Source organism: Lissotriton vulgaris, chromosome 8 (assembly GCF_964263255.1).
Source record: "Lissotriton vulgaris chromosome 8, aLisVul1.2, whole genome shotgun sequence".
Taxonomy (NCBI): domain Eukaryota; kingdom Metazoa; phylum Chordata; class Amphibia; order Caudata; family Salamandridae; genus Lissotriton; species Lissotriton vulgaris.
The window spans coordinates 1,123,283,492-1,123,296,297 of record NC_141696.1 but is presented as its reverse complement, the minus strand read 5'-3'; the positions used below and the strand labels follow the sequence as shown (position 1 = coordinate 1,123,296,297).

At 44.7% G+C, this 12,806-nt stretch overlaps 1 protein-coding gene across 1 annotated transcript in view; it reads right to left on the bottom strand.

Annotated features, from left to right (window-relative positions):
* KPNA3 (karyopherin subunit alpha 3) overlaps positions 1–12,806 on the bottom strand; it is an 855,988-nt gene that overhangs the window by 700,379 nt on the left and 142,803 nt on the right. The window contains exon 2 of the mRNA XM_086934956.1: positions 12,583–12,627. Coding sequence (XP_086791082.1) covers positions 12,583–12,627 — 45 coding nt within the window. The remainder of the gene's footprint in view (positions 1–12,582; positions 12,628–12,806) is intronic.

The window sequence follows — 12,806 nt, the reverse complement described above, 5'->3', positions numbered from 1 at the left end:
ACTTCAGGTAGCGATTTTGGACATTGAGCCACTCCATAAATTGTGTGACTGACAATAGGTCCCCCTGCCAGATAATAAGCACATCATCGATGTACCTTTTCCAAGTGATTATGCGCTGTCTGTAAGGGTTGAGGGTGTGGAGAATCTGGTTAGTCTCCATGTGGTGGACATACAGCACGACACAGAGGTGTCCAAGATCATTAACAGACATTGGCGCATCCTAACATGTGGAAGGAATATGCTACTTACCAGTATGCATCTGTTCTTGGCATGTAGGGCTGCTGACATTCATATCTGTGCATAGATCGCCTCCTAGTGTTGGGTCCGGATGATTGCACATTGTTTTGCTGGAAGAGTCTTCGAAGTATCACGAGATAGGTGGCTCCTCCCCTGGACTACAGTGCGCATGGGCATCCTCTCCATCCTTAGATTGTTTTTCGCCATTGTGGCAGAGATGGAGTATGGTGCAGTAAGAGATGTCCATGCAAGAAAGAAAGAAAGAATGAACGTTACAGCTGCGACAGGCACCGGGGAGGAGGGTGGGCGAAATAAATGTCAGCAGCCCTACATGCCAAGAACAGATGCATACTGGTAAGTAGCATATTCCGTTCGAGGCATGTGGGCTGCTGAATTCATATCTGTGCATAGAATGTATAGTAGTCTCTCCCTTAGCGGTGGCTACCTGTGCCAGCTGCAGCAGTCTGAAACAGAGTTTTTAGAACAGCCCGTCCTACAGCAGCTTGCTGTTTGGAATGTACATCTACACAATAGTGTTTTGTGAAAGTATGTATGGTAGACCATGTGGCTGCTCTACATATTTCCTCTAGAGGAATGTTTCCTAGGAAAGCCATAGATGCCCCTAGTTTGCGTGTAGAATGCGCTCTTGGGGGAACTGTTAAAGTGCGTTTTGCCTTTAGATAACATTTCAACGCACTTAACTATCCATCTGGCTAACCCAGATTTTGAAATGGGGTTGCCTTTGTGTTGTGGTGAAAAAGCAACAAACAACTGTTTAGTTTTCCTAAAATCCTTAGTTCGATCAATGTAGTATAGAAGAGCTCTCTTGACATCTATTGTGTGTAGCGCCCTTTCAGGTACTGACTGGATTTGGAAAAAACACTGGCAGTTCTATTGTCCGATTGATATGAAAATGAGATACCACTTTTGGCATAAATTTAGGGTTTGTTCTAAGCACTACCCTATTTGCATGTATTTGGATGAATGGCTCTTGAATAGTTAGGGCTTGCAGCTTGCTAACTCTTCTAAGCGAAGTAATTGCTACAAGAAAAGCCACCTTCCATGTTAGAAATTGTAATTCACAGGAATGCAACTGTTCAAATGGTGGTCCCATTAGTCTGGTTAAAACGATGTTTAGGTTCCAGACAGGTGAAGGTGGGTGTTTTGGGGGATACTTCGTTTGAGTCCCTCCATGAATGCCTTAATTGCAGGCACTCAGAGAGAAAGATGCTGCCTGTTTTGAAGATAAGCTGCAATGACAGCTAAGTGTATTCTTATAGATGAATAAGCTAGATTGCAACGATGTAGGTGCAAAAGATAGCAAATTACATTTTGCGTTGAAGCATCTAGTGGGTTTATGTCATTGTTATTACAGTAAATGACAAATTGCTTCCACTTTGCAGCGTAGCATGATCTGGTAGTAGGTTTACTTGCCTCCTTGATAAGTTCATACAGTCAGGAGGTAAGTTTAGGTACCCAAACTCTAAGACTTCAGGAGCCAAATTGCAAGGTTCAGTTGTTGTGGATCTGGGTGCTGAATGTATCCATGGCTCTGAGTGAGAAGAGTGGGTGTTAGCCGCAGTCTTTGATGAGGCACCACGGAAAGTTCTAGAAAAGTTGTGTACCATGGTTGCCTCGCCCATGTTGGAGCAACCAGGATTAGTGTCAGTGAATGCTGGCGTAGTTCGTGTGCCACTAGCGGTATTAACGGTGCTGGGGGAAAAGCGTACGCAAATTTGCCTGACCAGTTCATCCATATCGCATTGCCCTGTGACTGCGGATGTGGAAACCTGGTGGCAAAGTACTGGCATTTTGAGTTTTCCCTTGTGGCGAACAGGTCTATCTCTGGTTGCCCCCACTGTTGGAAGTATGGTTGTAGCACTGTGGGATGAATCTCCCACTCGTGCATCTGTTGGCTGTGTCTGCTGAGCAGATCCGCTATTTGGTTGTCCTTGCCTGGGAGGTGTTCCACCATGAGAAAAATGTTTCTTTGAATGGCCTACTTCCACATGCTTTGGGCTAGATGTGACAGCTGTCGGGAGTGTGTTCCTCCCTGTTTCTGTATGTAGTACATTGCAGTCATGTTGTCCATCCGGATCAACACAGTCTTGTTGCATAAATGTACTTTAAACGCTTTTATTGCCAGAAAAATTGCCATTAGCTCTAGCAAGTTGATGTGCATTTTCTTTTGTTGTTTTGTCCATAGGCCCTGCACTGTATACTGAAGGACATGGGCTCCCCATCCTATCAGGGATGCGTCAGTCGTCAATACTATTTGTGGTACAGGCTCTTGGAACAGTCGTCCCTTGCAAAGGTTTTGTGGATTCCACCAATGCAGAGTTGTATGCACGACTGGTCACCAACACTAGGTCTTTTAATTGTCCTTGAGCCTGGTTCCACTGCCGTGCTAAGCACTCTTGTAGCGGACGCATGTGTAGTCTTGTGTGAGGGACTATGAAGATGCACAAAGCCATCATGCCTATGAGTTGCATAAACACTCGGGCAGAGAGCGAGTGTTGGGGCTTGAACTTTTGGAGAAGCAGTTGTATACTGTTGATTCTTGCAGTGCTTGGGTATGCTTTTGTTACTAGAGTATCGATTGTTGCTCCCAGGTACTGTTGTACATGGGACGGCTGAAGATGAGATTTGTGGTAGTTCAACGTGAAGCCTAGACTGTGCAGGAGGTGAATGGTGCGGGACATGTGGCTGGCACATTGCTGGGCCGACTTTGCTTGTATTAGCCAGTTGTCCAGGTATGGATAGACGTGAATATGTTGTCTTCTCAAATGTGCAGCTACTGTCGCTAGGGATTTTGTGAACACCCTCGGGGCTGTTACACCATATGGAAGGACTTTGAATTGGTAATGTTGATTTTGTATTGTGAACCTGAGATATTTCCTGTGAGCAGGATGTATTGGTTTATGGAAGTATGCGTCTTTGAGGTCCAAAGTTGCGAGGAAGTCTCCTTGTCGCAGCAGTGGTAAGACTTGTTGTAGAGAGAGCATATGAAAATGCTCTGATAAAATGTATTGATTTAGGGGCCTGAGGTCCAAGAGACCCTTCCTTTTTGGGAATGAGGAAGTATAGTGAGTATACCCCTGTACCCTGATGTTCTAATGGTACTAGTTCTATGGCCCCTTTTTGCAGCATGCTGATGACTTCTTGCTGCAATAAGTTTAGGTGTTCTGCAGACATAGGACGGTGTCTTGGTGGTATGGAGGTTAGCTCTAAGCAATAGCCATCCTGGATGATTTGCCTTACCCACTTGTCTGTAGTGATGTTTTGCCAGACTGGTAAGAAATGTTGTAATTGTCCCCCGACTGGTGTTGTATGGTCTGGGGGTAGCGCTAAGAAGTCACTGTTTTGTGTTGGTAGAGGATCTGGTGGTGTTATTCCCTAGTCCTCTGCCTTTGATGTTATTGCCCCGGTATCCACCTCTATTGTTTTTATTGTAGGTGGTTTGCGTATTTGTTTTGTAGAGTGAGGTCTGCTGTGATGAGCTACCTCTTGCAGCCCCCTCCGTAATTGGGAGCGACGAAAGGAGCTTCTATGCCGTTGGGATTGTAAGGCTCCCATAGACTTAGCTGTTTCAGTGTCCTTTTTCATTTTGTCTAGGATTGTATCTACAGCTGGACCAAACAAATAGTCAGGATTTACTGGTTGGTTCAATAAAGTAGACTGGACTTCGTTTTTGAAACCTGAGGTGTGAAGCCATGCATTCCTCCTGAGCAGAACACTGGTGTTAATTGATCTGGCCGCTGTATCTGCCACGTCTAGGGCACATTTAATGGAGGCGTTAGTTATTAGCTTTCCCTCCTGCACTAGGTCTTCAGCCTGTTCCTTGTAAGGTTCAGGTAAATATTGGAGAAGTGTCTCGAGGGGGGTCATAAAGTGCCCTGTCGTACCTAGCTAACCAGGCTTGTGAATTAGATATTCGCCATATATTAGCAGCTTGAGCTGCTACCCTTTTCCCTGAGGCCTCCAAGATCTTTGATTATGTCAGGAGGTGGAGCTTCTCTAGTGGTTTGCGAGTTTGCACGTTTACATGCATTGGATACCAGTAAGGAATCCAAAGGCAGTTGTCCCTTAATATATGTGGGGTCTACTGGAGCTGGCCTGTACTTCCTCTCTATTCTGGGGTTAATGACTTGTGCCCTAGTCGTTTCTTTAAATATGTCACCTGCATGTTTAAGTACCCCTTTTAACATAGGTAGTGTTTTGACAGATCTTTCTGATGTTGCAAAAGTGTCAAAGAGGAAATCCTTCTCAATGGGGTCTGCATGCATCTCTACATTGTGATGGAGGGCTGCCCTATCTACAAGTGTGTTAAAAGCAGCTGTATCCTCTGTAGGAGAAGGCTTAGCAGGGTATGCAGGTTCATCTGGGATGGGCTGAGAATCACCAGGATGTACTGGGTCTGCCCATGGTTGAGCTTGACTGTCTTGGTCAGGGTCTACTGTGTAGTTGTATTCCTCATTATCCTCATAATCCACCTCTTCATCCGAGTGTAAGGGTGTATATGAGTACGTGTTCGGTATAGTTGGTTTTACAGGTTCAAAAAGAATAGGTGAAGTAGAACAGTCCCTTTTCTTTTGGAGTGGGATGACAAAAGTCTTTCAGTTTCTGGTCTGATTTTTCTCTTGTAGAGAGTGACTTTGCCAGAATTAGGGTCAATGTAAAGTTTTGATTGTTCTTCTGAAGAGGGGTCTGGATATAAGATCTCCTGCTCAGTAGTTCTTGGCTGTTTTGCCAATGTCTTTGGTTTAGTTTGTTTCGGGTCGATACCGGTTTTTGGGTAGAAGGCTTTTGTTTTAGAGGAAATTGGTAGACCAAATTTGATTGGTCCGAGAGTTTTCTGTGTTTCTACAGTCTTTTTAGGTTGTGCCTGTTTCTTTGGAGCCGAGGTTTTTATTGTTTCGAAATTTTTTGTTGTCGATAGTCCCCTTATGACTTTGTAGCATCTTCGGAACCTGTGTTTTTGGACCGATTTGCTGTCTCAGCTCGATGCTTTTCTTCAGGTCGATTTTCTTCGGCTCGATATGTTTTTGTTTCACAGCCATTGGTTTGTCGACTCTGTTTCGGTTCGACAACCTTTTTCGGATTGAGTCTCTTTTTTGTGTTGTCGACTGTAGGCGCCGATCTCTTCAGTTCGACGGCCTTCTGTTTTGGAGTGGATGTAGGTGCGCCGGCCTTCGGCTCGACGACCCTTGTGTTGGACTCCGATGGATCGACATAGTTTGGTCCGAAGACTGTGTTGTCAATCAGTTTCGGTTTCGTTTTTTGTTCCATAACTTGTTTTCGATATCTACAACTTCGGGTTACGTTGATCCGATGGCTCTTTTCTAATATTCCTAGCCGAACTGTATCGCGGGGCTATAGAATGTGTTTCGAGATCTTGGCTAAGGCCTTCCGGCGATGCCTCGACCTAAGCCTGTGGAACCATAGACGTGTATGTTTGGGGCGTTGTACTCACGGTCGGCCCCGTTTCATTACTGGAGTCGTCTTCGACTGCCCCGATCCCTTGTTAGTCGGCTCCTACCTCTAATATGTCTTCATTCTCGTCGACATAGTAGTTGGAGTCATGCTCTGAATCTTGATCCGACTGTTGATCTGAATCGTCGGCCTCGATGAGATCTTGTTCATCGTCGAAGATATTTTCCGGCTCCGGAGCTAGTTTCTGCATGATTTGCCTTGTGGCTCGTCGAGCCTGAAGTGTATTTTTGGATCGAAATTGGGCACAGGCTAGGCAGTCGGTCTCATTATGTTCAGTAGATAAACACTTGTTACATACAGGGTGTTTATCTACATGTGGGTATTTAGAATTACAAAGAGGGTATCTTTTGAATGGGCTTCTTTCCATCGACGACAGGTCTTCTTGGCGTCGAGAAGGCCTGCGGCCCGATTCGACGTCCTGAGGTGAATAAACTGTAAATAAAGCTGTTGGCACAGATAGAAACAATACCGACAAGTCCGAAGGCCTTTTAGAAAAGTTTTTTTCGATTCCGAACTTGGAGTAAAGGAAAGTATATCCGAACCCAATGGCGGAAAAAAACTATGGAGCCACCTATCTTGTGATACTTCGAAGACTCTTCCAGAACAACAATGTGCAATCATCAGGACCCAACACTAGGCGGCGATCTATGCACAGATATGAATTCAGCAGCCCACATGCCTCGAACCATTGCATTTTGAGAAGCCATTGTTCGCACACAGAAGAGGGAAAATCTCAAGGATATACTTGTCCATACTCGTCCTAAGCACGACCAGCAACTACCACTCGCCCTACATGGAATACAAGGCCACTACCCTTGTGGCAACTGCGGCAGCAGCCACCTTACTAAAAAGAGCAAACAACTGACATTTAGTAATGGAGCGAAATGGGACCAACACAAATTGACAAATTGCAATAGTTTACATGATTACCTGTCCCTGCAGCCTAGAATACATAGGAATGACCACTAGAGCAGTGAAAGTACGATTAAACGAACACAAAAGTAACATCCGGTGCAAGGAAAGCACCACCAAAATGGCCACCCATTTCCTAGAAACGCAACACTGTCAACGACAGAGCATGGACAATAATAGAGCAACTGCCATCAGAGGTAGGATTATTTGAAAAGGAACAACGGTGGGTATTCAGGCTGGGCACCCACACCAGAGGCCTCAACGATGAAATTCCTTGGGGCCAACTCACAAACTTATTTGAGAACGCCCCCCCCCCTCTGTAACTCTGGTATCCTGGTCCATCTACTTCTCATCATCTACAATTAACTATCCTTGTACACTTCGCATTAGATAGCCAATCTGGAGTTGAGCAGCGTTCACATCAGCTATCTGCATAGCTACATAAAACCTATCCTTTAGCTGCCCAATGAACAAAGCGGCACCCCTGTCTTTATTAGCATTAATTCATTCACTGCCAGGGTTTATACATCTAACACCCTTCTTTTGTTAACGTAATCTTCAGCGTATTCATTACCACTTAGATAATTATATTATAACCTTGGGAGGTGAGGAGGCACTTTTGTGGACATCGTATTACACCAACACGAGAAATGCAATTAGTATCTCTGCACGCAAACTCGGTCAATAGAACACTGTCAACCCACGCAGGCCCAGTAAGAGACCTCAGAGACGCTCATGCCCATAGGCGCGTCCCTTGAATACGCATACGCAGCAAGCAGGACCAGTCTACACAGGTGTTAGGCGACCACGGACACCGGAAAACCCAAGTAAGGACATATCCGACCATCAAACTGCTAATTGCCCGGCAAATTGGCAATTACAACAAGAAAATAACAGTACCCGACATGCAGATCACGCACTCTCATCGGAGCCGCGTACGGGGCAGTCAGGAGGCACTCTCTCTCAGGCTTCGTGAGTATACATACAATGGAACCCAGACTTTAAATCCTGCTACAATGTAAGTACTTGATAACGCTTGAACTATGCATCATTTACAGGTAGCGAACCAGCACGAGGACCCCTACGTTTTCCTGAGGCTCATGAGGCACTGAAATAGATTTATAATAGTATGCTCTTTTTGGTACTGTTCACTGTAGTAACTAAAACCCTTAACCCTTATGACAACACAAGGCGGCTAACAGATGAGCAACCAACCTAACTTTTAAAGTGTGTTAGTTTTCAGAGTGTGTGCTTTATGTTGAGTGTTTGTGTCTTGTCTGTATCTTTCTTTCTTTTTTTCACGCCAGGCACGATTTCACGCATAGTATGACATTTCAGGTCTAGAGATCGGAGCCCGCACCAATTGATGGTTTTTTCCCCACAGGTCACTGTGCCTATGGATGCTAAGGAGTGGACCACCCCAAAAAAATTGTAGTCCCCTTCCTTTGCAGGGCAGCTGAATAGCGACAAGAATTCAGACTTTGTAGGTACATTGCATAACCTGCACCATATCTCACTTTTTGTAAATCACACACATTTTAAAAAGTAGAGAAACGTGAGTAAGGCGGGGATTTGTGTACCCCGTCCTGAAGAATGAGTTCCGACTCCGAAACATGTTGACACACACACACAGGAGTGATGCACATTGATCTGCATACCACACCTCCGCTTCTTTCACCCTTTTTTAACAGCGCCAGCCCGGGGGCACATTAAAATAATTTTTGCGTCTACCCCACAAGCCAGGCCCTTTTTAAACATCACTCATCGATAACCTCCCCACTCACGCAAATAAAACAAACCCTCACACCCACCACACAATCATTGAAAGTGCTCCTGCGTAATCGTAGGTCGCAGCACGCCGCATCCCGTGGAGGGGTGCGAAGACCCCAATGATGAAGCATGACACCAAGGGTCCTTTTGGTGTGTGAGGGGTATTTTACCAACATTGGGTGCTCCCAACAATTGTAGGGAAACCCTTCCATTATATTAGTGGATTCAATTTGTTTATTCCTACTCTAGATGGGAGTCATGTGGTATTTGGAAGTATATATGCCCCAAACTCGGAACAGGATACATTTCTGGAACTGTTGTCCACGGTACTGACGGGGTGGGACTCCTACCCTTGGGTGACAGGTGGCGACTGCAAGGCAGTGCTTGATAAAGATATGAACAGGTCTCACCCACCATTGCAAAATACAGGAAGCACGAAACAAGCTGAGGCTCTGAGTAGATGGGTGGGTGGATGGATGGATGGGGAGTGAGTAATATATGGCGGGCAAAACACCCAGCAGCTAAAGAATACTCCTACTCACCACCTCACGGCCTTCACACTCGTATTGACAGGATTTTTTGCTCGAGGTCACTGGTAGCTAATGTGTTGGACACTACATACTAAGGTACAACCCTCTCTGATCATAACCCGTTAGAAGTAGTCGTGAAATGGGGGAAGGTGCCTACACCCATTCCGACATGGAAACTGCAGCCCATATACTGCTAGAGGATTCAGTGTTCAGGGATGCGCTATCCACAGCAATAACTAATCATTTTGATGTGTATGCATATACTGCCAGCAAGCGTCAGATTGAGTGGGATGCATTTAAGACGGTGCTGCTGGGAGTTGCAATTAGTACACAGGTGGGGGCCCATTCTGCTATACTCAATCGCCTTAAAACCGTTGAGAATAAACTAGGTGAGTTACAAAAGGAGGCTGTACAGAGTGCTCCGGGGAAAGAGGAATTACAGGAAGCAAATATTTAATATGCAGAACTGCTGGAAGACTTACAAGTACTAGATTACACCTCATACACAAAAGCAGCAAGCTGTGGCTGATAAGGCAGGGCTGTGTCTGGCCAGGATAATACGTAACGCCCCACAGACGGCTCCGATTCTTGAAATTAATACGCAAGAGGGTGTACGCCCCAACACACAACTAGAAATAAATACCGCCTTTCAAACATATTATATGCCGCCCCGACAGAGCATGATCAGAACGAGTTTGACTCTTTCTTTGAGGAACTCCACCTCCCACCAGATGAGATCAGGAAGGAGCTGGAGAACCCAGTGATGGAGGCAGAGAGAAGAACTGCTATCAGGGCCCAGCCCAGAAATAAGACCCCGGGATTAGATGGACTACCGGTTGAGTTTTGTGTGACTTATATGCCCTTGCTAATCCCACACCTACGGCAAATGTACGAGGAGTCACTGGAACTTGGCTCTTTGCCAATTACCACACTTCAGGCGCAGTAGAGGTATTGCAGGTTATCGACCCCTTTCATTACTCAATACCGACTAACATTTTAAGTAAATTATTAGCTAATAGGTTTCAATGCTACATAACCAGACTGATGCATACGGATCAGTGCGGGTTCGTACCGAGCCGCAGCACAGCCCATAACATTCGACGGCTGCATCACCTTATGTTGCACTCCAGAATACACCCTCAACATCAGGGGTGTATCTTATTGGACATGCGTCAGAATTTTGACTCTCTCCGGTGGGACTACATGTTCCGAACCCTACCGAAATTCAGAAAACCGGATGCATTTACAAAATGGGTCTCCCTTTTATACACTAACCCTACTGCTAGAGCTCGCACAGGACAGTATATATTGAGACAATATTTGTACTAGCTCTGGAACTATTATTGGAAAAAATTTGTAGGCTGGCGATCCATAAGGGCATTACAGCTGGTCATGATACGCATGCCTTCTCAGCCTACGTAGACGACATTATCCTATATCTCACAGACCTTGGTGGTGACCCCTCGCCCCTCCCTGTGCTATTCTAAACATTTCCCTCACTGTCAGGGCTCGCTATAAATGAAACTAATTATAATGCCTTCGCGTTTACGGAAAGGTTGGTGCAGGGCTCCATACAATTTGGGCAGTGGTCATTCCAGGTAGCGATAACTACGATTAAGTATCTGGGTATTAACGTGTATAGGGAACCAGTAGATGTCATCAATGGCAATGTAACCTGTGCGATAAATTCACTGAGAGGCCAAATTAAGTTCTGGACGTCCCTCCCACTTTCGGTGGCCGGCAGGGTGGCTATTGCCAAAATGCTGGGAATAGTTTCGCAAAGACAAATTTTTACGTGGGCGGAGGCGGGTGTAGACACTATTGGGATGTTGTTCGCAGATAACACACTGATGAATCATGATACCTTTGTAGAGGAGAGGGAAGTACTGAACACTCTGTTCCGACTACATGCAACCATGTTGCGATAAATTAGAAACACATGGGCTCCTACTGGTGAAGAACCCTCGACACACGCACATTTACATTTACAATATTTAATGGGGAATGGCCACCATTTGACTAGATGGCTCTACCAAGGTATTCAATCACATGCAGGGATATCACTGCAAGCACTCAGAGATAGATGGTCAACAGACCTGAATAGGGTATTTTCGGGTAAGGAATGGGATACTATATTGGAATATCCAAGGTAGGTGTCACGCAATGCAAAGTTTAAATTTATCCAATTTATGATTGGGCATTATGAGTATTTGACCCCCCCCCCCCCCCCGCAGGCTACACACAATGTATCCGAACACATCAGAAGCCTGCCCACGATGTGGGAACCCTAGTGCTGGCCTGTTGCATATGCTATGGACGTGTCCGCGCTTACAACACAACTGGTTGGAAGTGCACGAGGTCCTAAGGGAGGTGGCCCTGGGGAGGCGGGTGTACAAGCGGAACATTCCCTACTAGGGGTGGGTATGAAATCCAAAAGTGGCAATCCCACAATCAGATTTGTCAATTTAGCGCTAATCCTGGCCAGGCGTGGAAAGCCACTAAGGCCCAGTTAGTGACTGAGTGGTATAGAGAGGTTGTGAGATAGGGCAAAGCAGAGAGTGCGGAGCTTAAAAGTGAAGAAGACAGGGGTTTGCGCAAAAAGCCTACTTCTCTAGAATGGAACACGATACTGGAAGACTTTATGGCGAAAGAATTGTAAAGGAGATATAGCAGGAGTCTGGAAGATACAGGGTCCTGCAACTATATATTAACAAATGTGTAGAAGGCGGCCATGACGTGATAAAAGTCAAAGTACGAAACATTTTCTATGCAAGAGAGCTGCTGCTAGACCAAACTTTGCCTGAGTGTGTTGTATCTTTAGATCAGTCATATAATCTCATATGGGTTCATATGGAGGGAGGGGAGCTTTTTTCATTAGTTACGTTAAAAGCGTCACAGACCATTTTTCGAATTGTAAAATGTTGGCGGAATGTGCAATGATCTTTACAAATGTACGAGCTGATCTGTAAATGTGGAAATATTTATGCACTGTATGGTATATGTGTAACATGACACTTCTAAAAGTAAAAATATATTTCTTTTTAAATGGAACCGACAGACTGGAAGCTCGCACACAAGATTGATAATAATGATGTACTTAATGCAGATGGGCGAGGTGGAGTGAGTGGGATTGCCTGTGCAATTTGTTAGTTTCTGTTATTGGATAAGCTGATTTCAATGCCTGAGGTAGAAGTTGTGGCCAACTCAGCCCTGACCATATGCAAAATCCCAATTAAAAAGAATCAGGAAAGCAGGTAATGTGTAGTAAATTAATTTTCATGTCACACGCTTCTGTTGGTTCGTTAGCAAACTTTTTTGGGGGGATTGAAAAGTTATATGCTCTTTAATTCAGCTACTCCAATCCCTGAAGAGGTATATCTGAAGGACATCTATAGAAGAAGAATCCCAGGCACCTCAAGCTAACATATTGTATCACGTTTGCCTTTGTCATTCGTCCAATACAAGATGTAAAAGCCTAGGGAGTATGGATTTTCAAACTACACTAAGTGTTGTTCTTGCGGTCTTTGAATATGTTAAAACCCGAACTGAATAGTCTTTGAATATGTTAAAACCCGAACTGAATATACACAATCATTTGTTCACAAGTGATAAATAGGAAGGAGATGAGAACTCAAGTTACCTTTCGCAGTTCAACTGTCACTTCATTTCTGTGTCTTCTCATGGTCTGCAAAAAAATAAATATATTAGAAAGAAACAACAAAACTAAGTACTTAAATTCCAAAAAAAGGCACAATTTTTTCACCCAAGCAAAATTATGCAATAGTTAATTCATTAGCCAAAGAAAATGGAGTAACTGAATGAAAGATTTGGGGTAACATTTCTGCATGGTTTCAACTATTTCAA